Source organism: Fundulus heteroclitus, chromosome 17 (assembly GCF_011125445.2).
Source record: "Fundulus heteroclitus isolate FHET01 chromosome 17, MU-UCD_Fhet_4.1, whole genome shotgun sequence".
Taxonomy (NCBI): domain Eukaryota; kingdom Metazoa; phylum Chordata; class Actinopteri; order Cyprinodontiformes; family Fundulidae; genus Fundulus; species Fundulus heteroclitus.
This window is the reverse complement of record NC_046377.1, coordinates 5,056,724-5,084,442: the sequence shown is the minus strand read 5'-3', so window position 1 is coordinate 5,084,442 and position 27,719 is coordinate 5,056,724. Positions and strand designations below refer to the sequence as shown.

At 40.3% G+C, this 27,719-nt stretch overlaps 2 protein-coding genes across 2 annotated transcripts in view; both read right to left on the bottom strand.

Annotated features, from left to right (window-relative positions):
- LOC105936303 (proton myo-inositol cotransporter) overlaps nucleotides 1-27,719 on the bottom strand; it is a 109,636-nt gene that overhangs the window by 20,610 nt on the left and 61,307 nt on the right. The gene's annotated exons all lie outside the window — the stretch shown is intronic.
- Nucleotides 13,027-25,900, bottom strand: LOC118566556. Its single transcript, XM_036148883.1, has 9 exons — nucleotides 25,503-25,900; nucleotides 21,288-21,353; nucleotides 20,861-20,923; nucleotides 18,730-20,704; nucleotides 18,546-18,623; nucleotides 18,065-18,154; nucleotides 16,044-16,211; nucleotides 15,580-15,672; nucleotides 13,027-13,361 (listed from the first exon to the last, which is right to left on the bottom strand). Exons 1-9 carry the CDS (start codon nucleotides 25,536-25,538, stop codon nucleotides 13,141-13,143), a joined length of 2,790 nt encoding a protein of 929 aa, XP_036004776.1. The 5' UTR covers nucleotides 25,539-25,900; the 3' UTR covers nucleotides 13,027-13,140.

Genomic DNA, 27,719 nt, shown 5'->3' with positions numbered 1-27,719 from the left:
TTTGCCCTAAGTCCGGGTGAGTTGCAGTCCCGTCATGTTCATTGTGTAAAAAAGAGCATTTTTCAATTCAAAACACTCAAAAATGTGAACGCCAATCACTACTGGCTATTCTTCAACAGGTACACCCAGGTAAATATAAATTAACATGTATTAAATAAAAATAAAGGCAGAAATCTAAAAATGTATGCAATATTAACACACTATGTGAAAACACAATAGTTACATTGAAACTACACATAAAGCTGGAATTTAATCAGAATTTAAAGGGTGTGTTGTTTGTTTTTACCCCGACAAAGAAGCATATTTCCCTTTTTGGGTAGAGCGAGCTTTTGCGGTGCTGTTTGCGGGGTTATTTAGAGTGTGTGTGTAAGCTTTCGCTGGTCAGTTTTGTTGTTGGCGCAGGCCAGTTGGCCTTCACAGATGGCCACCAGACAAATGTCATGTTGGAAATGTCACGCAAAGCCTGTTTTACATGGTCACTCTGTTGGGTGGCCACCAGGGAGCTGGCACTCTGTTAGGGAACACAAGAGAACAAAAAGCTGCTTTTGCCACCGCGCACTTGTGTTTGCATCTTTTAAAGTGTTCATAAGCAGCTCCAATTGAAAAACATCTCCTGCCATTGCTCCCGCTGGATTATCAGCATGGCTTCTTTAATGAGACTTATTCAAATTTTTCACTCTAATCAAATGCAAGTAGAAAGACGCTGTCGTCACACAATGAGCCACACAGCGGGAGGCATTATTAATTTGCAGATGAGAGGTCTTTAGAATGTGTGTATACACATTTTTATTCTCAATGAAGTGTCATAGTTGAAGCCACTGCACACCAGTGACATTTAGACAAGCCATTCAGGACTCTCTGTTTATGTTCTCTTACACATGACATCTCTGTTCATCTGTTGATAAGAGGACTACTTCTCAAAAATCCCAAAACAAAGTAATTCCAAGGTTAATGGTTAAAACATCTGTTAGTAATGCCTTTACTGTGTTAGTAGGGTCTTTCCCCACCCACCTGCAGTGTAGTAAAGGCAGCGTATATGCATATAAGACATTTAGCTTTTAGCAATCTATGATTTGCCAAATTTGGATATTTTTAACAACTGTAACCCAACCGTTGCAATCATCACTTATCCATTTGTGGGCTGAAACACAGTAAAGGTGGAGAAGCTTTAAGTAGAAAATGGAAGAAAAGTAGCCAAACTAGTGAACCTGTCCAAAGCCTGGAACAAAAAAAAATGCAACAGTTGTAAACAAGTTCAAAGAAGGGTCAGGACTTAAAGCAATACCCCGAGCAAATTTTTAATTTGTCTTATGAAAATAGAAATGGTCTAGCACAATGAAAGCCTAGCTTGACATGGTTGTCCACCTAAATACAACACTCTGGAGGAGCTGTTGAGGTTCAGAATTCAGTTCAAAATCCTGTGGTTTGTTTTCACATCAATCCATTGCCTTGGATTGTCTTACCTGAGTGACATTCTGACTCTTCACCAGCCCAGTAGAGCCTTATGCTCTTCTGAGCAACATTTGCTGGTGGTCCCCTGGTTGAGGGTTAAACAGTGGGGTGATCGTTCCTCTCCCCCTGGAGTTACGCTCCATTACAACCCTGCCCCTGTTCAAGGCCAGACTAAAGACCTATTTATTCAGTTTGGCCTTTTATACATGAGTTATGAGTCCTTTTAACATTTGACCCGAATTACAGTTATATGTACAGCTGATTTATATATTTTTTTACGACTATTTGTATTTGTGCTTTTAATTCTGTACAGCTCTTTGTTCAATCTGTGGTGGTTGTAAATCACTTTAGAAATAAAATTTGATTGAATCATTGATTGGTCCAAGAGGGTCTGATGGAGATAACCTCTTTCAACAAGAGACAAGATTCCACCAGACAGACCCCCACCTTAATCACTGTACCCCCACCCCCCTCCCATCTTTCCAGCATCCATGATCCTTGCACTGTTGAAAGACCTCCTATACATGCTTCACAGGCATTGGAGACCACCAGTGCTGGACTATGAGTGTATCAGATATGATAAAATCGATTTGTGTGTAGATCAGGTAATTAACTACGAACCGATGCTGCTTTATGTAAATATTCAACTGTTTTACCTAAGCTGTTCTGTTTTAGCTCCATTTGTTTACACCTCCAACAGATTTGCTGGTCGGTTTGGTAACTAAAGCAGAATATTCTGTGTTGTAAAATGTGGGTCGTTCGTAAAAAGATAATCTAGATAATTAATTCTAACCACCTTAAAAACATTTTTATGTGTTGTTAGGATGGCATCCGCAATTGAAACAGCAAGAAGTGGGCTGGAACGTCTATTTTTTCCCCCTTTCATTTCATACACTGCAGTGGCCATCAGCTCACTGTGACCTTTACTTGCATGATTATGAAGATAATTGAATCTTAGTCATCCTGTAGTTTCAAATGATATCTGCTTCTCCCTACTGCTGGATCACATCCTCTTACATTTATGAGCAACAGAGATAGAAATGTTGTGCAAAAACAAAATGATAGACTCTCTTTATCTCAGTGCAGCCGTCCTTCCCTTTATTTGCCTGGGACCACTGAGCAGGAAGGATATCTGAGACACAAACCCGTGCAGGTAGAAGGAGAAGCTGCTTCTTCTTCTTGCCTGATGCATTATTGACCAATCTGTTGCTTCTCCTGCAGGCGATTAAGACAGTTTATGAATTTTAAATGTACGCTGGCATGTCAGGGTGGGAATGTCATCTATTTGACCACCAGAGTTCAGAGAGTGAGAGTACTAAACACATAAGTTCAGATGAACCTGATTGAGCAACAGGTAAGGACTTGGACATGGTTACAGACAGATTGTATGTTTGACAATTTAAGACTTTTCACATAGCACCACTTTTATTTGGTCCGATACTATGGCGCTCACCTCCTCTAGGTATGAATAGCTAAACAATAGCTAAAACTGTGATGACTGACATATGTCTACAATGATCAATATACCAGTCCAGGCCTGGACTAGCATATTGATTAAGGGTCAACTTTAGCATAATCTCTTGATGCATGATTCCTTTATCAGCAGCGTCTGCCCACCAGCCTGTGACCAGAGTGTCCACGGTAGCCAACTGCTATCCAGGCTGATTGATGACTGTAGTACCCACCACGTCTATTAGATCCCTGACAGGCCCCCTTACAGGAGAAACACAGCTATGTTGTCGACATGGAAGGATGTTAACTTTAAAAACCACCAGTATGTCCAGCTTTATTCAGAGATATAGAGACAGTGGAAAGCAAAAAAACCCAGAAGTCTGACTTTCAGGCGCAAGTGCTTTAGGTGTACTTACAGTTGTAAATTAACATTAGCAGAGGGGCAGCCGTTTCATGCAAGACAACTCTAAAACCTGCTTAACTAATAGCTTAGCTGAACAGACATAATATAGCCATTGCGTAGTGAATACTAGCCCCCTAGTGTCAGAACATAATACAAAAAATACATTAAAACATCCAACTTAGCAAGTTGTTCAGGACCAAAAACATTTCTCTAGTCTATTTCACCACTCTGCCTCATCACATTGCTTATCAATGGCAATAAGTTCATACTTTACCTCATGATTCAATACCTCATTGGTAATCTCAAAGAACCTTTACCTGAGCAGCTGGCAACTGAGACCTTTCAAAAACAAACAATCATGTGTAAACAAATCATTTAGCAACGGCAGGTAGCGCATCATTGTGAAGTTGTTATGCTCAGACTGACAGAGAACCCGAGATAAGCCAAGGCAGGCGTCTGGTCCGAGGAGCAAACCTCCACAGGAGGCTGGGCTGGAATCGAGGTCAAGAAAACAGTCCAGGTTGTGCCCAGAGAACAGAAGCTGATAAGGTGCTCTGGTGAAGGACAGGAAAGACAGGGATATCCATAGATGGCAAAAAAACTAAACAAAACAAAAAACAGGTAAGGTAGGCACAGAATGATGACCATTTACTTTCAAACGTTGGCTTTCAACTTATGTAGCGAGTGGATGATGGTCGGAGCTCTGTATATAAAGGCAGCAGCACAGGTGAAGGGGATGAGGTAAGGAGCTGCCACACTGTACAATGGAGTACAGCTATCCAAAATGACAACAGAATCATGGGGAAAACAGGAAAAGCAGGGCAGAACAGTGACTGAAGTGAAAGTAAAAAGGAGACTTGGTTTTTAAAGCTTTATCCAAATAAAAATCTGAAAAGTGTGGGGTGTGTTTGTACTCATCTCCCCTTTACTCAGATATCCTTAAATAAAACCCAGTCCAATTACCTTCATAAGTCTCCAATTTCGGAATGTTCACCTGTGTGGTTTGATCTCAGTATAAACGCCGCTGTTCTGTGGAGGCCTCAAAGCACTATTTAGTAAATTTTCCAAAAATAAAAACAGCATGGCATAAATGACAAACTAGAAAACTAAATATATGGTGGTCCACCTAACAAGGAGGGAAAGGCATTGATCAAAAGAGCAGCCCAGAGGCCCACGGGTAACTCTGAATGACGTGCAAAAATGCCCCAGCTAATAATCTGCCAACAGCACAACTATTAGTTGTGCACTCCACATAACTAGCCTTTATTAAATATTATAAGAAAAGAAAAACATTGATAAGCAAAAGCATGTCTGTGTGTTAATATGGCTCTGGCAAAGTCAAAAGTTTGAATACATTTAGAATTAGAGGCGAGTAATGAAAATGTATGTTCATGATTGCAACAAAGAACGGGAAGACTCCAGATGTGTAAAAGGTGTAACAAAAAAATAGGATTTGCAGCTGTAGTTGGAGTGAAGATTTTGACTCAGATGGGTTGAATACCAATCCCCGCTCCGATCTGAGTGAGATTAAGGAGGATAAATCTCCTGCTTTCTGTTGATCTGTCACATCAAATCAAAATAAAATACATTGTTTTGGGGATTGTAATGTAATTAAAAGTGGAAAAGTTCAAGAGCTGTTCCATGTCGATGTAAAAAAACAACAATGGCTATAAATGCATCTGTGCCAAAGCAGAGTGATTCAAATGGTGCCTTAACTAATGGAGAGAGGAAGTCATTTTACCCTCTTGTTATCCATGCTAGAGAAATGCACTAAACTGGTGCCATTTATTTGTTCTTTAGGCTCTTCCAACACATTATTACCTCCAGCGCTTGCTTTAATGGATCATCACTGCTCCGCTAAGATGAACTTTATCAAACTTTGTTTGCATAAATGCATGTCATTAGCTGGCACACTACCACTGATAGGAGAGCTAATTAGCATTCGAGAATGACGACCGGCGCTGAGTGTTTTCCATATGCCAGTGTGGGAACGAAGAAGCTGATCTTGCAAACAGCAACCCTGAGAGTGTGTGAGCCGGTTTTCAATGCAGAAATTTGAGCAGTGTGGTTTAAATTCTCTGAGATTTTCTTTTGTACCCTAGGTCAAAAGCTGCTTTAGCTTTTTCTGACTCTTCAACGTGTCAGATAATCAAACTAATTCTAATTTCACAAAAGGATACAGTTTTTAAATTAGGATTTCATTCATTTTATTTAACCACCTGGCCATGTCTAAAAAGGGTAGTCCAATCTAGTCTGGCCAGTCAGGCGTAAACATGGCATATCGCTCTGAAAAGCCGCCGATTTCAAAGGCGGGACTAACAGGGTCAGCGGAAACAGGGCAGAACCAATCAGATAACCACGATGTGACACAAACTCCAAGCAACACGTTCTGTTTTAGCTCTTAGAGCGGTCTGTTGTTGAATTTGTAAAGATATATCCAGGGCTACAATAAAGGGCATCATTAAAACATTGCTGCGTTGTGTCCGCCATCTTGACTATTATCGTTACAGAAAAGAGCTGCTGCATTATGGGTAAATAGTGACGCTTTGTTAACTTCCGCCTCCCGCGCTGTGATTGGTCTGGTAAGTTTTAGACAGGAGAGTCTGAGCCTGTCCAGACTGACAAGCTGTGTATAAATACACATAGCGTTAGTTAGTCTGGCTGGCCTGGCTAAACCCAATCCACCCCACAGTAAATCATGAATCGATGTGATTGACAACAGCCAGATTTGATTACTGCCAGACTAGCAGAATCAAAAAATTAAGGTCAAAATCAAATATATTTCAAATAAACCTTTAAAACAACAGCTGTTGACCAAAGTGTCGGACATTAGTACCAGACAACATGCAGTTGACAAAAAAAGTCTCATATAACGGTTGAGAAACAAAGTCATTCATGTGCATCTGCCTGGAAAGGATTCCACAGTCATTTATGAAGCTTCCTGGTGCCACAAAACCACAACGAGGGTCATTATTAACAAATAGGAAACATGGAACCAAAATTACTCCCAGAATTCCCTGCACGCACAATCACTGATAACATCACTGTGTCTTTGCACTCAACCTGTCTATTTCAATAGGCCCTTCATACCAGTTTCTTGGTCTTTTTCTATTGCTTTGATATCTACTTTATTAGAAGTAGAGTCTTTTTGCCTGTTTTTTTCATACGCCTAACCAGAAAGGCTCATTTGCAGTAAATTGTTACATCAAGCTTTACTGAAAGGCTTCAATTGCTGCCTTTTTAGGGCATATATGAATCAGAAAGGAAAAAAAAAAGAAACCTGTGAACTCAGCCAATCCACTTTGGTCGGTTCCCTGATATGAGTGTAATGCCAGAGTGACAGATAATACTTGCTTTTCGAGAGTCTATTTTATTTTTCCGTCTACCACCATCTTTCACTATCCTTTTCTGTTCCTTTTCTTTGCCAGGCTCACGGTTTAATCAGCTAAAACAGCTGGGGAAGGTTGTCTCTAAGCCACGGTGATTTACAGCCACCTCAGCCCGCGTTTATATCTTACCGACTAACAAGGCTCGCCTGGCGACTTCGCATGGGTACCACAAGCCAGGTGGTACATGATGTGTCAATCTTAAGTAATTCCCTGCATAAAGGATCCCAGGCTTTATTTTACTTCAAACAGGATGATAATTTAGCAAATGATCATCGTGTTGAATGGGGGGAAAAAAATGGAAGTAATGACTGTGACCACAAACACATTAGCAATGTGTTTACTGACGCAGGAAATCAAGAAAATTAGGGTTATTTCTTCACAGATTTTCCTCTTCTTATAAGCAGACACGTCTTGAAGTTGATGGCCCGTGTGTCTGTGTGCTCTCACGTCGCATTTAGGCTTACGTAGCGTCTCAAACGGCAAAAGTCCAGATGGCGCTCACCTCGTTTCTGTCATATAAGTGCAACGTGAAATTCTTCAAAGCACTTTTTCAAGTCCTTTAAATAAAGAAAAGCATACAAAGCTGTACACTTACGTGTAACAAAAGCGTCCTGCTGGAGATGAGGTTTTTCAAAAATTCACAACTATCCACATATTCTTTTGTGTCATCGTCACATTTACACTGCAAAAAGGAGCTAAAAGTAAGTACAATTTTCTTGAAATTAGTGTATTTGTTCTCGATTTGAGCAGGTAAATAATTTATCTGCCAATGGAATAAGATTTTCGTATTTTTTTTTCTGTCTTATTTACCTGTTCAAATCAAGGACAAATACACTAATTTCAAGAAAATTTTACTTACCTTAAATTCCCTTTTTGCAGTGTACAATTATGCATTATAAAAAAGAAACAAAGCCTTTTTCAGAACTCAAAATGTACATTAATGAATTATATGAATTCATGCACCCTCTGTTATTCAGGTCTTTGACTCCTCTCATTTGAGTCTCGAGTCCCTAACGTCAAGTCTTAGTCGTCTCAAGTTCAAGTGAAGTTTTAAATCTTAAATTTATTCATGTTTGAATAAAGTCCAAGAATAAGTTCAATGTTGAGTCCCAAACTTTAAGCCCCACACCTCAAGACCCAAGTCCCACAGCTTGAGTCACCCTCCCGTTGGAGAGTAATTTGGCCTTATGAAACAACTCAAGCACATTCATTTCTTACTGGTGTGAGCATTTTTAGCAGACTGTAAACCTCTTTTTTTTTTGTAAACCACTTTTAAAGATGGATGACTGAGCCAGCACACAGAGAGAGACAACTTTTGGTTAGAGAGGGAACAAAGAGACAGAGCGGACAGAAGGACGCAGTGTGAGGAAATCTGCAACAACGGTCACCAACTCCATTCCTCAAGGACCGTTGTCTGGCATGTTTTAGACATGGTGTCCCTGCCCTAACAGACCCATTTGAAGTTCTGTGGAGGTCTGGTGACTCAAATGAACCATGCATACTGAACCAGTGAAACCTCTAAACATGGACACCACTGATTTATACAGAGATGTAGATGCAGTAACCGCATTATGCTGCTATCACATCTCGACTGCTATGGCTGCGATAGGGTGGGCACCCCAGCTTTCTATTTCCAGAGACCCAAAGGCTTTAATTTGTTTTTCTATTACATTTTCTTCAATATGCAAACATTGGGTAATTAACCATTGCATGTGGAAGTGGATAAATAGGATATTTGCATGCATTGGCATCACTGCAGCTCAGACCAAGTAGTCCACTAATTGGACGGTCAGCGTTTCAATCACTTGATCGCCCAGGCCACACGTCATGGGGATGAGATACAGAATCGCTAATTGCTCTGCGTGTTTCATCAGCGGGTGAAAAAAAAAATGCATTATATATAATCTTTTAAAAGCGATGTGTGAAAGCTGTAGTCCAAATCCCTGTGCGGAGACCACAGGAGAAAGATATAAATGCAGTCCACCTACCATTTAAGTGTAAAACTCATTATAGTCACTGATAAGCAATTAGCTGGAGCAGCACAGTGTGGGTGTAGAGCATCCTCATTTTTCAGTTAATTGTGCTTCACCTGTTTTGACTGTGTAACATCTAAGTTTAATCACTATTGTTAATGTTTGTTTGACCGTGGCCTAAAAGACCTTCCCCGCATCATGTAAAAGCTTTATGGGCTCATTTCTGATCTAATTAATGCAAACATTCGGCACATAAGATAATTACAATGGTTTCCAACTTGAGGACTTTGCAAAACTAGCATATAGTTGAAAAAGACATTGAGCTTTTTCAGTTTGGTGGACAAAAAAGAACAGCTAGTCAGAACAAGACTGTGATGCAAAACATATTTTAGGGTGATATCATTTGTATTTAATACCACTGATCCTTCCTAGTAGGGTATATGGTATATATACCTGTGTGGAAAAGCTTCTAAAGTTGCTTTATTATTGCATATTATATTAGAACATTTTACACATTGCTTTAATATTTTCAATCTTAGAGTATTTAGTGTTTCCTCGGATTGAACGTGAATGAAGAATTGCAGTTTTTTCACTGAAGACTTGATTTAAAGGGTAACTCGCCCACATATCAACTTTTTTTTTTTTTTTTTGCTAATAAACTGTATAAATGGATGACACCCTCCTCAGATTTAACGAGCATACTGCATTTAAATTTTGAATCAGTATTGCTAGTGGTTCAAAAGACATTGTGAAGTCACCCAGAAAAACTAACGTCAGTAGCTCCGCCGCTGTGAGATATAAAAGCAGCTCCGTTTCGTACATGGTTTTCGTGAGCTTCACAATCTTTCTGTCAATTTTTGGGTTAGCCACGTCTTAGCTTAGCCTTCAGTTAGTTAATTTAGCATTTATTTATCTTGTTCTAGTATCCCAGACCACACCCAGCACTCAGCCCCCTCTGCATGTTACCTGTTCCGCCGGGCACTGCTTCCTTTAGGCACATATTTCGAATATTAGATGCGGGCAGAGTAAAGCTCTGGTATGGAGATGTGTTACACTTTAAGAAAGACACAAATGAAGCCCAGCCAAAAAGGTTAATAACATTACAGAATGAAAACGTCCCGTCTAAAAGTTATTCTGTAAGGATTTAGTCTGTTAGCTTAATAGGTCATCAAGTCTTAGCAGAAAACAATCCAAAGATGCGTTCAGAGAGCACAGAGAGAGCAGAGGAGCATTGCTATATTTTTATTATCTCCATATATGTATCATTACCTCTCTACTATATCCCGCCAGCTTTGCTTTTGCTTCTTCTTTCTTCTTGTGTGGCCAATACTGCCTCTGCCCAATTCTAATGTTGACCATAAGAAACCTTATGAAGGTTAGACAGAAGTTTGCCTGGGAGACTAGATAAAGATGAGGACGTTTGAAAAAAAAAATGGTTTGGACAGTCGATTCTGAAATCAAACTGCTTGGATGCTACAGCAGCAGACAGGTTTGACTGAAAACAAATAGAGCGTTAAAGGTAAATAACCACAGTGATGGATGGAGGTGAACGTGTCATGGTGTCGGGAGGCTGCAGCAGGACCTGACCTGCTCAAAATCCACCATAATTTCTATTGTCTATCAGAAAATGCTTAAGGAAGATGTGTGACTATGTGTAGAACAAATTTATTGATTTAGAACTGGACCCTGCAACATGATAAAGACCTTTAAATTCACCACGGATTGACTGAGAACGCAGTAACGCAAAGTCCAGGAAAGAGGGGAATCTTTCCGAGATGTTGTGGAGGTCACTGGAAACAGGCTGAAGATGAAAGAACCCCTCTTCAGCTGGAGGGGTGCAAATGATCCGGAGACTGTAGTAGAGAGAAGTTACTTCAACCATAGCCAAAGCCATAAGGGAGTTGGGTGTCCTAACTTCTTCCTTAACCAAAAAGACATTTTCATGAACATATTTTGATCAGTGAGTAAAATAATATTTTGGTGCTTACCAGTAATTCAGGGTGCTTGCTCTTTTTCCAAATTAAAATTCCAGACTTTTTTAAAACTGATATTTTTTTTCCCCAAGACCTTAACTTTATGTACTTGTATACTTGTGTGCCTACAGCCTATTCATTGGTTGAGATTGTACAAACTGTTTATTAGAAATGTTAATTTTTATAGGCTAGTATTCAATGAACAAATGCATTATTCACAGTAAATTATGCTTTTACTGATGAAAACGTTTCAAAACATGAAAATCACAAGTACATGAATTTCACATCAAACAAGTGTTTGATTCCATTAGGCTAATACAGTACGTGACCAGTTAGTAAAATTATAGTTTTATAGCCTACCTTCCTAATTCTCATTTCACAATGCCTTTGAGCATACTGTAAAATTCTACCATACATTTTTTTCCCATACTTTATTAAGACTTTCACACAAAATTCAAGACTTTTCAAGGTCTGGAAAACAGTGTTTCAAAATTCCATACTTATTAAGACTTTCAAGACTTGCGCAAGCACCCTGTAATTAAGTCACTTTTGAGTGATATGAAAAAAGGATTAGGGCATTGATGTGTGAACATTCACTTTCAAAGACCCAAATATTTGGTCAGATGTCCTCATTATTTCTCCTGCTGCCCATGGAACATCAGCTAAGGAAGAGTTCGTCTTTAAAAACAAAAGAAAAAGGGGGGAACCTAGTTTCAATTTATAGAGCAGGGATGCATCTTTAATCACATCTTTGAATATTATGTAACCTCTGCTGCGTTCTGCTCAGAGAAAACGGGTCAGCGTCGATGAGGCCAACCCATAAGCAGGTAGACCTTTTCAGGCTGCCTAGGAGACCGGCAGACACCTAAGCGAGAGAGACAGGGGCAGTGTCGGATTCGGTTTGCCCTGTCTGCCGTTCGGCGCGCTGACAGCAGGAGATGAAGATAAATACATGCCGAGAGAGACAGACAATCAATACGCTGACATTCCCCGAGGGCCGCGGAGAAGTAACAGATCCCGAGCTTCACCTCGGCCGATAAAAACCCAACTCCTGCGCGCTCCGGCCTATCGGAACATGTTTCTGTCCCTTCAGCCATCGGGCTCCGGCCACATAACACACACACACACACACACACACACACACACACACACACACACACACACACACACACACACACACACACACACACATACTCGTTTATCTGCCCCGGTGGGGACAGTGGACAAAAAGGTGTCCGGTGGGGACCACCCTTTCTAAATGAGATACAGACATGGTTCCAAGTCCCAAAATTTTTTTTTGATTTTAGATTTTCATATATCGCTTAAAATGTTAAGATTTCACATTTTAAATTTTTCACTTATTGCATATGAAATTTACTAACACAATGGGGACTTAAGAAGTGGGTTGGTACCAGGTGCCGCCCATAGGGGGGGACAAAACGGTCTGTTGTCCCGGGCCCAGAGTGAGTGAGTGAGTAAGTGAGTGAGAGAACCTACAACCTACAACATTCTCTCCTACAGACTTCTGGAATTGACAGCCTACAACAAAAATTGATGGAGACAAAAATAAAAAAAACAAAGCACTACTGAAGCGGCTGCTGGATGTAACACTCTTCTTAGCCTTCAGGAATATGTCATTCAGAGGCAGCGCAAATACACTAGATGAGCCAGACAATGGAAATTTTCTTGCCATAATTGAGCTGTTAGCAAAGTATGATGTTATTTACTGTGGGAAAGGAACATGAGGTTACAAAAACAGTCTTTGCTTACTTTGTTCAATTTTGCAAAACTGTAGTAGCTACTAACAGTACACACAATTAAACTACCCAGTGTAAAAACACCATAGGCTGAGTGATACAAACAAGCTACACAAATGTTGAATGAAAAGTCTGTCATTTATTTTTAACAGCAGGCAACATTACTGATATACAGAAATGTTAATAATTAATGTAAAGATCAGTAACTGCTACAATTGGAACCCATTAATGTAAAATATTTTCAATATTTGAATGAATTAAATTCCAGTCCTCACACCCCCCTGCCCTGCATGTTTTAGATGTGTCCCTCCTCCACCACACCTGATTCAAATGAGTGTCTCGTTATCAGGCCTCTGCAGAGCTTGATGCCGAGCTGATCATTTAAATCTGGTGTGGTGAAGGAGGGACACATCTAAAACATGCAGGGCAGGGGGGTGCGAGGACTGGAATTGAGAAGCCCTGGTGTAGAGTAATTATGACTCAGAATATGAGCAATATGTGAGGGTTAAACAAACTTTTTAAAACATTTGCTAATCCATGAATTGAAGAAGCATAACAGTACAAAAAAAATTCTGTTATGTATGAAATAAATTGCATAAAATAAAGTGCAATCTGAGCTGATCACTGCTCTCTAACAGCAGAACTTCAAAAGCTGACCTCTGAGGTTCAGCTAATCAACAGATCAAATGGTGAGAGCTGCATTAACAGTTGCTCTTTCAAACACAAAACAAGAGCTTGCAGTTACCTCGTAGACCGCCGCTTCCAGGTGTCTATGCGGTTTTTCACATAGTATTTCACAGCATCCCAGGTCCTACCTTTCAGTGCATCTGGGAATGCATGGATACATTCAAGACACTGTGCTTTCCCAGGAACCTTGCCAGTCTTAATGTTGTGCATTAGCTTTTGTTCCACAGCGTGGACTTCTGCTTTGCTCCACATCTTCCTCTTCTTTCTTGATGAATCTATGAAAAATTAAATAAGATGAAATAAAGGTTCGTAGGGGTGATTACTATAGATGTGTGTGTGTGTGCACTATAGACAGTCCAGAGGCTGCACTGCCACTGTTGATGGATTGAGCCAGTTTTCAACTGGAACTGGTTCTCAATTCTTATCCCTAATTTTGATGCAAACAGTAAGTGAACATAAAAAAGGCAGCATGAGTTGTTCAATCCTTATAAGCCTATTATTGCAAATTCTATAAGAAAAATAAATTGTCAATTATCGTAAATCGTAAATTGTCAACAGTTTTTCCTGTCTGTAAGCACTGTGATAAAATAATGCCTTATTTTAGTTTATTTTTAATCTGGAGGAGAGTTCATTAGAACGACGGTCTGTGGCGAGATCCTAAAGGAGAGAAACCATTCAGTTGAGTTTGTTGCAAACATCTGACCGGTGGCGGCCGGTTAATGCGGGGTGCTGAGGCGCCGCCCCTCCAAATAGCTGGACAAAATTTACTTAAAGTACTTCTTGATTCTAAAATCGACCAACTCGGAAAAACTTATTTCCAGAAAATGGGGCATTAAGATCGGGATTGCGCTGGTAAAGATATTTTTTTTTTTAACTCAAAAGTGCCCCTTGGCAACCGCTAGGCGGAAAATCCACATCTGGGTCACGTGGTACGATGACGTAGTTCGTTGACTTAGCTCCGGCTAAGCTACAGAGAGTGCAATGGAGACACAACGACAAGTTCACATGTGGATTCACAAAGTGATGATTTTAACATGAAATACAGCGCAAGTTTCTGTTACAATTCGGCTATATAATAATAAAACATTTTAGGAGATTAAACGAAATGGGCTGGAATCAGGTTTTATAATCGCGGTTCAGATGTAAACACGGAAACAACTCGTCAAAGCCCGACTGCCTGGCATCGTTTATCACGGCCGCTGAAATTCGCCAAAACAGCACATAAAAGAAAAGGATCTTTATCAGAACAAACCACAGTGTCTCAGCATTATTTGTTCCCGGAATTTTACTTGATAATCTAGACGTAAGACCGGACGCGCATTTATTAGTTGCGCCGCGGCGCTTATATTCTCCGGATCGGGGCAGCAGCAGGATGGCAGCAGCGTAGCAGAGCGGCAGAGAGAATACTTGGAGCGCCGGAGTAGCAGACCGATAGACCCACAACCCAAAGGGCTGATATCCCCACCGCGGATTTAAACATCTCGGGGTTTTGCGGGGTAGCAGGGCTGTGCTGAGAGGAGGTGTGGCTAACGCGTCGCTCCAAAGCAGGTTGCTATGGTGACAGCCAGATTTCTGCACTCCCACGGTGTGAGGAGTGAGGAAGAGGAGCTGCAGCGTTAGTAAACCCAGGCTGAGAGCTTCTCTGGGCTCAGGTTGCTCAGAGATTGTCTCGGCTGGAGTGGGACAGACACTCCACTCAGGACTCGTGAGGCAGCGCTGCGTCTGAGGCTAAAGCTTAGAGGCTACCGGCTACTGGGCGGTTCCATTGAGCGAGGACTTTCTCTCCTCCGGGACTCTTCGGATTCTGAAATGTGTGTAAGGAGACGTTCTCCTTGTTGGTATCTGAACAACCATAAACAACACACATTTTAAACATGTTTTATCCGTCTATTTTAATTTGAGAAAAGCGAGTTTTGCAAACAGGAAGTAACGTGTTGCCATGTAAACAGATCAACGCTTGTCAACGAACTACGTCATCGGTCACGTGACACGCGGCGAAATTTTTTAAGGAGGCTTGAGATAAAAAGCCTGAAAAATACAATTTGTCATCGAAATTTTTAATTTTTTTTACTCAGGTCATATTGATATATGAACTTTATAATATATAGCAACTTGTATGATCTCAGAATCAAGAAGTACTTTAATCATATTAAACATAAATGATTTAGAAAATGCTAAATAATTATGAAATAAAAAGTATTTGTTTGCAAGATGCTCCTGTTAGTCTCTCCGCACCTGTCAGCATTCATTATAAATCAATTCCAAATGGTATTTTACTAATGTATATGTACTTCCTGTGTGCGGTGCGCCGGCCTAATGAGTCAACATAAGCCCTCAAACTTTGACAAGCACATGACCCGAAGCTGCTCTCTCATTGGCTTCCGTCAGTTTTACCACAGGGCGCAGCTCTTCAGTGTTTTGAGAGCATACGAGACTCAATACGTGTATCAAGTGGATTGTTACATACACTGAAACAGGTTATTGGTCAAATACCTTTTCTTGGCTGTGATGAGGTATCAGACTCAGGGTCCTCCTCTCTAGATGTCCTCTTGGTGGGTTTCATCTTCTTCACACGTCTTGACTCGTCTTGAAAACAGAGATTCAATGATAGAAAAGTTAACTTAAAGCACTGCATCTTTGAAGACTTTAAAGAAAGCACATTTTCAAATACGTTTTCAAAATTTAAGTTTTTTCTTCAGGTATGATGAGGATATTGATTTGTGTATCTTGCATCAAATTACATATAAACACATAAAATTACAGAAACTTTCCCTGGTGCAGACATTAAAGACAGAAAGTTGTGGTAAAAGTTAAATAGACAAGTTAGAGCACAGCTTAAAAACCAATAAATGACAAAGTAAAGTACTCCAATATTAAAAGAAATTTATAATAAAAAATTCTGAATTGTATATCAAGTGGATTATTACACCCACTGAAACAGGTTATTGGTCAAATACCTTTTCTTGGCTGTGATGAGGTACCAGACTCAGGGTCCTCCTCTCTAGGTGTCCTCTTGGTGGGTTTCATCTTCTTCACAGGTCTTGACTCATCTTGAAAACAGTGATTCAATGGCTGTGATGAGGTATCAGAGTCATGGTCCTCCTCTGTCCAGTTCCTTGATCTACCTGTAGGCAAACAGATTGACAGAATGATGTTTTGAAAAGAGTGCCGTGGGGAATCCCACAGCATTCATCTATATAACGGGTGGTGATGGTAACAGTTACAAAAAAGCCTATAAAACTACCCTTCATACTGCTTGTCCGCTGCAATCCAAGTGTCTCGAAACCATGACATACACAGTTGACTTCAAACATAATAGGGGGTTTTCACTGACGTCACTGGCCAACTTCCGGTCCGCCATATTGGGTGGCACACTTCCTTATCTCTAGTTGTCGTACACGTATTATCGTATCGCGAATGGATAAGTACGCCAGCACGCTAGAGCGACCAGATAAGGACATATATCTGAGGAAATGTTCCGTGATCGACCATATGGACCCCTATGCCCTCCACAGTGCCTTGTTTAGCCGTAATCCAGATGATTGGCCAAATGTAGAGCACGGCGACATAGTGCATTACCTGGTGTTCGGTAAAAACCCTCTGCACACTCTTGAGGAAATGAGAGCTTACAAGGATCTAGAGGCTCACAACCAGTTCACATCTGGTTATGTACATCAAGGAAATCGCCATCATACGTGGACGGGTGAGTTTTAATAAGATGGTAAAAATGTAAACAATCCGACGCAAATGTGTCGCATGCTTCTGCGGTGGCTGGCGGCCGGCGGTGCGCGAAGGCGCTTGGCTGCAGGGCCGATCGACGCCGCTCGCGGCTTTAATTATTTAAGCCGAACAATGACCAGCGCAAATTTAAGTTGTATTTACCGTATTGGCGCCGGTAGGAGCTGCAGATCATAAAGCCAGCAAACAGTGGGAACACAGTAACTCGTTCAAAGGTAAGCTGCGCTCAGACGGGCTCTGGCACATGCTAGTTTAGTAGCTGCTAACCGTCAGTGCTAACAACCACTCGCGCATGTAATGTACTTTTAACTTGCTGCTATGTGTTTCAAACGTTTAGAACACACTCTCATTGACATCGGGATACTGTGGAAAGTTATGTTCGGTCGACTTACAGCCGCGATCCAAGCGAGCCGACGACTCTTTGTTATCGCTAACAGTTGTTCTCCGTGGTTGCGCCTCCAGGCAGGAAAGCGGTGGAAAATTAATCCGTTTCTATGTTTTTCCCATGGCGATCATGTTTTGCGCTGTTACAGCCCACAATACAGCAACGGTTTACCATGGTTGAAATCAAGTTAAGGTGAAATTAATCAAATTAAAACATGGCTGAGAGAGGGAGTACAGTATGCGGTAGTAATAGGCAGTAGAGGCGGCGGAGGCAGTCAACATGGCAGCCGCGGAAAGTAATAAATCATAACGCCCAAGCCCTATTATTAATATATTCTTCTTACATGTTTTAAATACTTAACAGTTAATTACCTGTGACAAAGTGAGCACCGCAGACTCTGGCGTATTCCAGCTTAACACCGTCCAAATCGGACCTGGATATCCGTGTCAGCCATAGGTGACGGCGTTGTTCAGAGAGCTGTTTTGTTTTTTCACACTGATTCACTATCACGGCTGGTAGGCGATAGAAAGAGCGTTGATCTCCACCTCCACGGGCCGTGCAACCAACCATTAAACACGTTTTCCCCATTGTTCACTTCCAATACTGCCTAAGGCGTCATACAATGCAGGTCAACGGTGCGAAACGACTGCCACCCAATATGGCGGACGCGCTGAGTAGTCACGTGAGCGTGACGTCAGCTGAAAACCCCCTATTCAGTATATTTTTGTAGCCTAAATATTAACTGTAGCCTGTTCGCCTGTAGAGTATTAAAAAACTAGAGGATTTCTCATCAGCTTGAGGGTGTATAGATAATGATTGAATATTGACTTGGGATGAACTATTCCGTTAAAATACCTCTGGTTAGCTGTGATGAAGCATCAGACTCCTGGTCCTCCTCTGTAGGTGTCCTGTGAACGGGTCTAGTCATTTTCACTGGTCTTAGACCTTCAAGGAAAAACATAAAGATGCAATGTTAGAAAAGCTCACTTGAAGCACTGAATATACTAAATCATCCTCTCCATGAACTATGAGAACACAAGCCATGGCAACATTGACCTGTTTTGTTTTTAACTATATAGCAGGGTTGATAACCCACCCAAAGACGCTAAAACTAACAGAGATTAGACTTCAGACCCCCATTAGATAAAAGCTTTAGATGTTTTACATACATAAAGTTTATTAAACCCATGACAAAATAGTTCTGCAAAACATTCTGTAATTGGGTTATGGTGTGAACAAGTGAAAAAACAAATAATCCCCTTCTTGCTGTGAACACCCAGGAACCCCTGGGAGTGCCCAGACCCCACTTCGAGAACCACTGGTTCAGTGAATGTACCTGATGAGTTAGAGGATAGACTCGACATCACATCTTCATCTTCACTTCCAGATAGAGAGCTGTCTTCAGGTACTTCCTCTGAATAAACACAGCAAAAAATGTTGTGAAGCAGCATGACAAACCTATGACACATTTATCCCATCACATTAAATGATAAAATAGTGTGTGCAAGGTGAGGTTTTACCATTTGGATCAACGTTGATCTCGTCCAATGTCAGGCCTTTAAATTTTGATAGCTCTCCTCTTCCACAGGCCATAAGCAACTTTGCAACTTTCGCAACTTGTAATGTCCCTTCAGGGAGCCGATAATATTGTCGATGGACCCTGATGTTGTGACCCATGAAACCTGCAAGGCAGTCCTCCTCATTCTCTTTCAAGTTTAGAACTTGTGACATTGTTGCCATTTGTTTCCTTAATCTTGTCGATGTCAACGTTTGAGGGTCCTTCACCCCGCATTCACATGCAATAGCACGGATGGCATCAGATCCTCTGAGGTGACTTTCTGCCTCAGGTCTACCAAACAAATACACATTCTCATCTGGCACATCACATTGTCGTCGATATCTCACCAGCATCTGTATGGAGGACACCATGTCTGGGCTGAGTAAGACAGGGACCTTTCTGTCCCGCTTACCTTTGATTTCCACACGCTCAAAGTATTTGCAGAGCTTCTTTTCCATGTCAGTCAAGGCAAGATCAAGATCTGGATTACTGGCAAAGGTGTTTCTCAACATGAAGTCATTCAGGGACATCTTTGAAACTTCTCCCTCTCTCCTACGATTGAAGACGATCACTTCACAAAGTGTTAGTTTAGCAAGATTTAACCAGTTCCTCTTATTTGGTGCAGTTTCAAGATTGGATCGATACTTGGGCCTTTCTGTGTCAATGTGGTTGTGCAGTCTCACAACATCTTCACAGTAGGGGATAAGAAGAGGTTTATTCCACTTCGACTCTCTGAGGTTCCTCAGTGCATGCGAAGACACCCACTCATCCCATTTATTCTCTTTCAATGTCCTGAACGTCATCACATTTTCAAGGGCCTTCTTGTTCTCTGACATCCTTGCTTCAAACTCTGCAATATCTGCTATTTTAGTTAGACTATGGCCTAGTTTGAGCGCCAAGGATGGAATCTTGAAACTGCTGGTATCTTCACTCCATCCACAGACCATCTTCACAGCTTTCACAACGTGGCAGAAGTTTGCTGGCAGAAAGAAGTCATGTATTGTTTTCAGCTTGCCATGGGTCTTTGCTAGGAGAACTAATCTTCCCATTTCCCGCATTTTTTGTCTGATATATTGGTGTTGGCTTTTGTCTGTCCCTTTTTTGTTATAGAAGTGTTCTCCTAACTTCAGAATATATTTTTCTTGCCGAATTGTGTCTGTTATGTTGTCTTGATTCATGCCATTTACTAGGCACCAGACTTTGTCATTGATCTCCTTTGGGACAGGCTGTCCAGCAGCACAAAGTGACTGCACTCTGGTTCTGCCTGGCTTCATGCTTTTCTTTGCCAATTTGCATTTTTTCATGTGCCGCCACAACACTTTCCTTTTGAGTAATGCCTCACAGTATGTGCAGTGCAAATAGTCTTTTGCATTCACTGGTTCAGTGCTTTGTTGAGAGGGAACCATCACCCCTTTACCCTCCTCCAGGACCTCAAAGTTGTGGCGACGATTGCCTTTATTTCGAATTAGAGTTATCTGCAGCTTTCTCTCCACTGATCCTTTTGGATAACTGAATGCTCGTGCTACCTCCTCCAAGTTGCTGTGTTTCTTATCCAAGTGCCGTGCAATTTTGGCATATGGTTTACAACAGTACAGACAGTACTGCCTCTTATCGTAGACTCGACCACCATTTTTTTTCTTTTTTAGCCTCAAGACTTTTACATCCGTGTCACTGGAGGATTCGGATAACTCACAATCTGCCATGGATTGGAAAGAGGAAGATGTGCTCTGTCTGCATTTCACAGGCTTCACACGACCTTTGTTCAAACGTCGAACATCCGAGTTTGATGAACTGTAGTTTGTTGGAGACTTGAGCAGTTTGAGTTCTTTCTCAGATACTTCTGATTCTGGTGTAGAACTAGGCACATACTCATCCTCACTTTTTTCACTGCTTGTCATTGATTTATATTCAGAGATCCCAAGCATTATCTTTGTAAGCTAGAAAAGTTAAAGTCAGATGGGACTCAATTAGTAAGTTTAAATACTTCCCACTTAAATTTTCCAATTACGCCTTTCCCATCAACAATAATATAGTTCGTAATTTTGTCATCACAACTGATTTCAAAATACACACTGGTTTGTCTGCAAACTTACAAAGACACTCTCAGTTCTCTTCAGTGGAGGAACATCTGGGTCTGAAGGGCACTGGTCCATTTCCTGAAAGAGTTACCAAAAACATAGTCTCAAATACAATTTCCAATTACAGAATAATCCATTTTTACTTTGTGTTAAAATAGATCTACAGCTTATAAATACAATAACAACTATTAATAAAAATTGAGCTTTCACTGTTACAAAGAAAATAAAGTATAATAGGTAAGAAACGGAGAACCAGCTGTGTAACAACCAAAAAGTCTAATATATACAGTGGGTCATGAAAGTATTCAGACCCTCAATTTTTTAGTATTTCTTATGTTGAAGCTTTGTGTCAAAGTAAAAAAAAAAAAAAAGTTTCCTCAGGAATCACCACTCAGTACCTCGCGAGGCATCACTCTTTATGTGCAACATCCCCTGCACTTACCTCCTCTGGCTCGTCTGTCTCCTCTCCATCCTCCTGATCTTTTGACTTTTCAGGGAGGGTTTGGCCCTGCAAATGAGGTCAGCACATGCAAAATACCAGTCAGTCCTGACATGCCTGAAAAATGTCTCATGCTCAGACTTTAGGTCAGCCATAATATTTTGGCCATCAAATGTAATTGACAGGCCAATGAAAATATCAACGGCCGTTGAGGCCAGTAACACCACATAAAAACGTCAAGCTCTTCTGCTCCTCAATAAACAGAGAATGGGACAGCAGCCTATCCAAACACAATGTTTTAAACCAGAATGGCAGGAGAAATTAAAATGGTTAAGTCATGAAAGTGTAGACGGAATAGACAAAACGTTCTGCAGTATTTGTGAGATGGCAGGTAGGAATAAAGCTTTTACCAAACGATCTATCAATCTGACCACATATTTGACACAGCAGGAAAGTGCGATGAAACAGCACTGTGATTAAGCTACCTGGTCCAAGAAAAGACGCACTGACCTGCAGCTGAAAGCTGTTTACTACATGGCTACCGTATATTATTTTTAGAATGAAGTGCCTCTTCATTTCATGGCTGTTTAGGCTATTTACATCTCAAAAAACTGCAATTTTTTTCACAGAAAACTTCAGATGGTTATTCAGACTTACACTGATGGGTTTGTTTACATCAAACAAGTTAGTCTGAAGCTCAGTGCATTTACAGTTAGTCTGAAGCTCAGTGCATTTACAGTTAATCTGAAGAAGAGTGCATTTACAGTTAGTCTAAAGCTCAGTGCATTTACAGATAGTCTGAAGCTCAGTGCATTTACAGATAGTCTGAAGCTCAGTGTATTTACAGTTAGTCTGAAGCTCAGTGCATTTACAGTTAATCTGAAACTCAGTGCATTTACAGTTAGTCTGAAGCTCAGTGCATTTACAGTTAGTCTGAAGCTCAGTGCATTTACAGTTAATCTGAAACTCAGTGCATTTACAGTTAGTCTGAAGCTCAGTGCATTTACAGATAGTCTAAAGCTCAGTGCATTTACAGTTAATCTGAAACTCAGTGCATTTACAGTTAGTCTGAAGCTCAGTGCATTTACAGTTAATCTGAAGAAGAGTGCATTTACAGTTAGTCTAAAGCTCAGTGCATTTACAGATAGTCTGAAGCTCAGTGCATTTACAGATAGTCTGAAGCTCAGTGTATTTACAGTTAGTCTGAAGCTCAGTGCATTTACAGTTAATCTGAAGAAGAGTGCATTTACAGTTAGTCTAAAGCTCAGTGCATTTACAGTTAGTCAGAAGCTCAGTGCATTTACAGTTAATCTGAAACTCAGTGCATTTACAGTTAATCTGAAACTCAGTGCATTTACAGTTAGTCTGAAGCTCAGTGCATTTACAGTTAATCTGAAGAAGAGTGCATTTACAGTTAGTCTAAAGCTCAGTGCATTTACAGATAGTCTGAAGCTCAGTGTATTTACAGTTAATCTGAAGAAGAGTGCATTTACAGTTAGTCTAAAGCTCAGTGCATTTACAGATAGTCTGAAGCTCAGTGCATTTACAGATAGTCTAAAGCTCAGTGCATTTACAGTTAATCTGAAACTCAGTGCATTTACAGTTAGTCTGAAGCTCAGTGCATTTACAGATAGTCTGAAGCTCAGTGCATTTACAGATAGTCTGAAGCTCAGTGTATTTACAGTTAGTCTGAAGCTCAGTGCATTTACAGTTAATCTGAAACTCAGTGCATTTACAGTTAGTCTGAAGCTCAGTGCATTTACAGTTAATCTGAAGAAGAGTGCATTTACAGTTAGTCTAAAGCTCAGTGCATTTACAGTTAGTCTGAAGCTCAGTGCATTTACAGTTAATCTGAAACTCAGTGCATTTACAGTTAGTCTGAAGCTCAGTGCATTTACAGTTAATCTGAAGAAGAGTGCATTTACAGTTAGTCTAAAGCTCAGTGCATTTACAGATAGTCTGAAGCTCAGTGCATTTACAGATAGTCTGAAGCTCAGTGTATTTACAGTTAGTCTGAAGCTCAGTGCATTTACAGTTAATCTGAAACTCAGTGCATTTACAGTTAGTCTGAAGCTCAGTGCATTTACAGATAGTCTAAAGCTCAGCGCATTTACAGTTAATCTGAAACTCAGTGCATTTACAGTTAGTCTGAAGCTCAGTGCATTTACAGTTAATCTGAAGAAGAGTGCATTTACAGTTAGTCTAAAGCTCAGTGCATTTACAGATAGTCTGAAGCTCAGTGCATTTACAGATAGTCTAAAGCTCAGTGTATTTACAGTTAGTCTGAAGCTCAGTGCATTTACAGTTAATCTGAAGAAGAGTGCATTTACAGTTAGTCTAAAGCTCAGTGCATTTACAGTTAGTCTGAAGCTCAGTGCATTTACAGTTAATCTGAAACTCAGTGCATTTACAGTTAGTCTGAAGCTCAGTGCATTTACAGTTAATCTGAAGAAGAGTGCATTTACAGTTAGTCTAAAGCTCAGTGCATTTACAGATAGTCTGAAGCTCAGTGCATTTACAGATAGTCTGAAGCTCAGTGTATTTACAGTTAATCTGAAGAAGAGTGCATTTACAGTTAGTCTAAAGCTCAGTGCATTTACAGATAGTCTGAAGCTCAGTGCATTTACAGATAGTCTAAAGCTCAGTGCATTTACAGTTAATCTGAAACTCAGTGCATTTACAGTTAGTCTGAAGCTCAGTGCATTTACAGATAGTCTGAAGCTCAGTGCATTTACAGATAGTCTGAAGCTCAGTGTATTTACAGTTAGTCTGAAGCTCAGTGCATTTACAGTTAATCTGAAACTCAGTGCATTTACAGTTAGTCTGAAGCTCAGTGCATTTACAGATAGTCTAAAGCTCAGCGCATTTACAGTTAATCTGAAACTCAGTGCATTTACAGTTAGTCTGAAGCTCAGTGCATTTACAGTTAATCTGAAGAAGAGTGCATTTACAGTTAGTCTAAAGCTCAGTGCATTTACAGATAGTCTGAAGCTCAGTGCATTTACAGATAGTCTGAAGCTCAGTGTATTTACAGTTAGTCTGAAGCTCAGTGCATTTACAGTTAATCTGAAACTCAGTGCATTTACAGTTAGTCTGAAGCTCAGTGCATTTACAGTTAATCTGAAGAAGAGTGCATTTACAGTTAGTCTAAAGCTCAGTGCATTTACAGTTAGTCTGAAGCTCAGTGCATTTACAGTTAATCTGAAACTCAGTGCATTTACAGTTAGTCTGAAGCTCAGTGCATTTACAGTTAATCTGAAGAAGAGTGCATTTACAGTTAGTCTAAAGCTCAGTGCATTTACAGATAGTCTGAAGCTCAGTGCATTTACAGATAGTCTGAAGCTCAGTGTATTTACAGTTAGTCTGAAGCTCAGTGCATTTACAGTTAGTCTGAAACTCAGTGTATTTACAGTTAGTCTGAAGCTCAGTGCATTTACAGTTAATCTGAAGAAGAGTGCATTTACAGTTAGTCTAAAGCTCAGTGCATTTACAGTTAGTCTGAAGCTCAGTGCATTTACAGTTAATCTGAAGAAGAGTGCATTTACAGTTAGTCTAAAGCTCAGTGCATTTACAGTTAGTCTGAAGCTCAGTGCATTTACAGTTAATCTGAAGCGCTCCTGTACCTTAATTCAACCATGTAATATGAACTCAGAGGCACAATGTTTTTGTAGCATACTGGTAAGTATTTTCTCAATAATGGCTGAATATTTATATGATATGGAAGATGACTTTGAATACAGTGGTCAGCCATGTGACTGAAACGTGATTGCTACTTTTAATAAGCATGTCTGCTTCTTTGAAGTAAACAAACCCATCAGTGTAACTTTGAATAGCCATCTGAAGTTGTTTGTGCAAAGAAATTGTAGTTTTCTGAGATGTAATTAGCTTAAACAGAAGATCCATCCGCTCACATTAAAGCTGCAGTGGTGGTGCAAGGACAGAGGGAACTACTGCATAATAGGAGCATTTCAAAAAAATCTTCAGATTCATTCTTTTAAACCTTGAATAAAACAAGGCTATTTGTTATATTTTATTGTTGTATGCTAACTAAGGTCGTAAAGTTTGTGACGAGTTCATTCTGCTGAATATTTTTAATAAATATAATAGCCTACATTTGTTGGATAATAGCATTTGTGTTTTTGTTATATTACTGTTTAAAGAGTATTAAATTGCTATTTAAAATATGACTTGTAGGTATTGGAATATTTGCAGGCTCACCTCACGCTTCTTATTCTTCGAAATGAGCAGGTCCATGTCTATCAGCTGGTTTATGTTAATGGTGGTAGTGGTCGTCTCCTCTGGGGGTAAATCCACCTTGAGCTGCTGAGACTTTTGGTGGTTCAAAGCTCCTATCTAGATGAAAGAGTGGAAGAGGAAAGGAGGCAAGGAGATGAGACAAGGAGAAACTTATATATAACATATAACATAACAGAATCAACACTTGGGAACAGCACAAGACTTTTGAAGAATAATTTGTCCTGTGTGATCTTTTAGTGTTTACTCTATATGCTTTCAAAAGTGGCACAGTGCTGCAGCTGATAATGCCACTGCTAAAATTTTACATGAGTAAGCATAACAAACACAAACTACTGTTTAAAAAAGCTACAGGTTTTTAAACTGGTTAACAGCTCTGTGGTAAAATGCATCCTCTCTTGCTGCTGCTCACTCACTGCTGCTTTTAGAGGAGGTGCAGGCTGCAGTCAGCCTCATAAAAAAACTTATTTTAATATATTTAGCTAATTAGACTCAATTGCTACATACAGTAAATGTCTGCTTTGAGTCTGTTCATAACAGTTCATTATCAGTATAATAAGCTCTGTATTGTTTGAAAAACTTCATCTCAATGACAGATTTTGTTGCCAATGACAGCAAGGAGCTCTACTCGACTTGATAACGTGAAACCTAAAGTCTGTTTCATCCTGTCGGCCTGTTGTATGTGTGGAGCTCAGCCTCACCTTCCACAGACAGAGCAGAGGAGAGAGACAGAGCTCGCTGCAAAACTCCCATTTTAGTTTGCATAGAATAATTTTTAATAGCATATGCAGTCAAAACTGTCGCACTGTAACGTTACAGCCCTGAATAAATGGTGCAAACTGAAGCAAGTCCCAAAAAAATTATTACATGAATAATTACATTGGAAATTAGGTTGTTGCTTGTAAACAGAGGCCTTAGGAAAGGAGGCTATATTTAAGAGGTACAGTCCGATAAAATACCTGTAGTTTACCGTATTAGCCGACAGCAACACCAGCCTGCAACACCAGTGTGTTAGCAGGGTTAGCTAACCCTGCTAACACACTAGCGTTAGCAGGGTTAGCTAACGCTAACTGGCTTATGCTAACTACTCTGTTAAGAGAAATATCACTGTTTATCATAACTTATCGAGTAATATCACTGTTAATCGTAACCTATCGTTCAAAAATCATGCCAGATTAAATCAAAAATAAGAGAATTTAAAACTTACCAGCTGCTGGTGTCGAGTCGGACAGCTCCCGCTTCTTGAAACTCCTGTAACTCTCTGCTGCTGCTGCGGTCCCGTCGCGCCGTGTGGAGGGGAGAGCGGGAGGGAGGGGGAGGGGCGCACCATGCACCTGCAGAGCTGCAGCTGGCAGGGCGTTGCTCTCCAGAGGGCGGCCCCTTTGAAGCTGATGGGCCATTAACTGAGGCTCGGCAGAGGACCACACAATATTTCTCCACTTCTCAGCTCACAGGGGAGCTTTACAGACTAGTGCTGCAAATAACTAATGTTTTATATTTAACACTAAACTGCAAACTAGAAAATTATTAACATTAAAGTCTCTCTCCTTAACCAAAGTTTCACTATACTAGTGGTGGACACTAACTAAGTACTTTAGCCCACTTTACTAGTATTTCTATTTTATGCAACTTTAAACTTACAATCCACTACATTTCAGAGGGAAATACTGTACTTTCTAAACCTTTACTTTTTATTGACCTAAATAATCTAGATGCAGTGTAATTACTACTTTGGCTGTACTAGATATTTGATATATTCAGTAGATTGAATATATCAAATACCTAGTATCCTCAAGTTGTTGACTAAATTAATAGTAACCTATAATTAAAAGTATTTTCCCATTTCATGGACACAAGCCATTCCTGGCCTAGTTTCAGAGAGCACTTTGGAGGCCCAGTATATAATGTGAAGCTTTTTGTTAATTTGTTTGTTTGTTTTTAGTGGTAATAGTGACAAAAATGAATAACCCTCAGACAATACTGCTGACAACCTCGGGCATATGTTTGGAGGAAGGCCTGAAGAATGTTGGTTAGGGTTGGGTTCAAATGCAGCGCTTTAAAAAGAGCACTATGAGGGGCACAGGCTCTTGGGGGCTCTGAGTATTCAAAAAAACTCCTTAAAAACCAAAAAGGGCTCATGAAACCCAATTAAAAGAATGCACAACAGACAACACTACATAA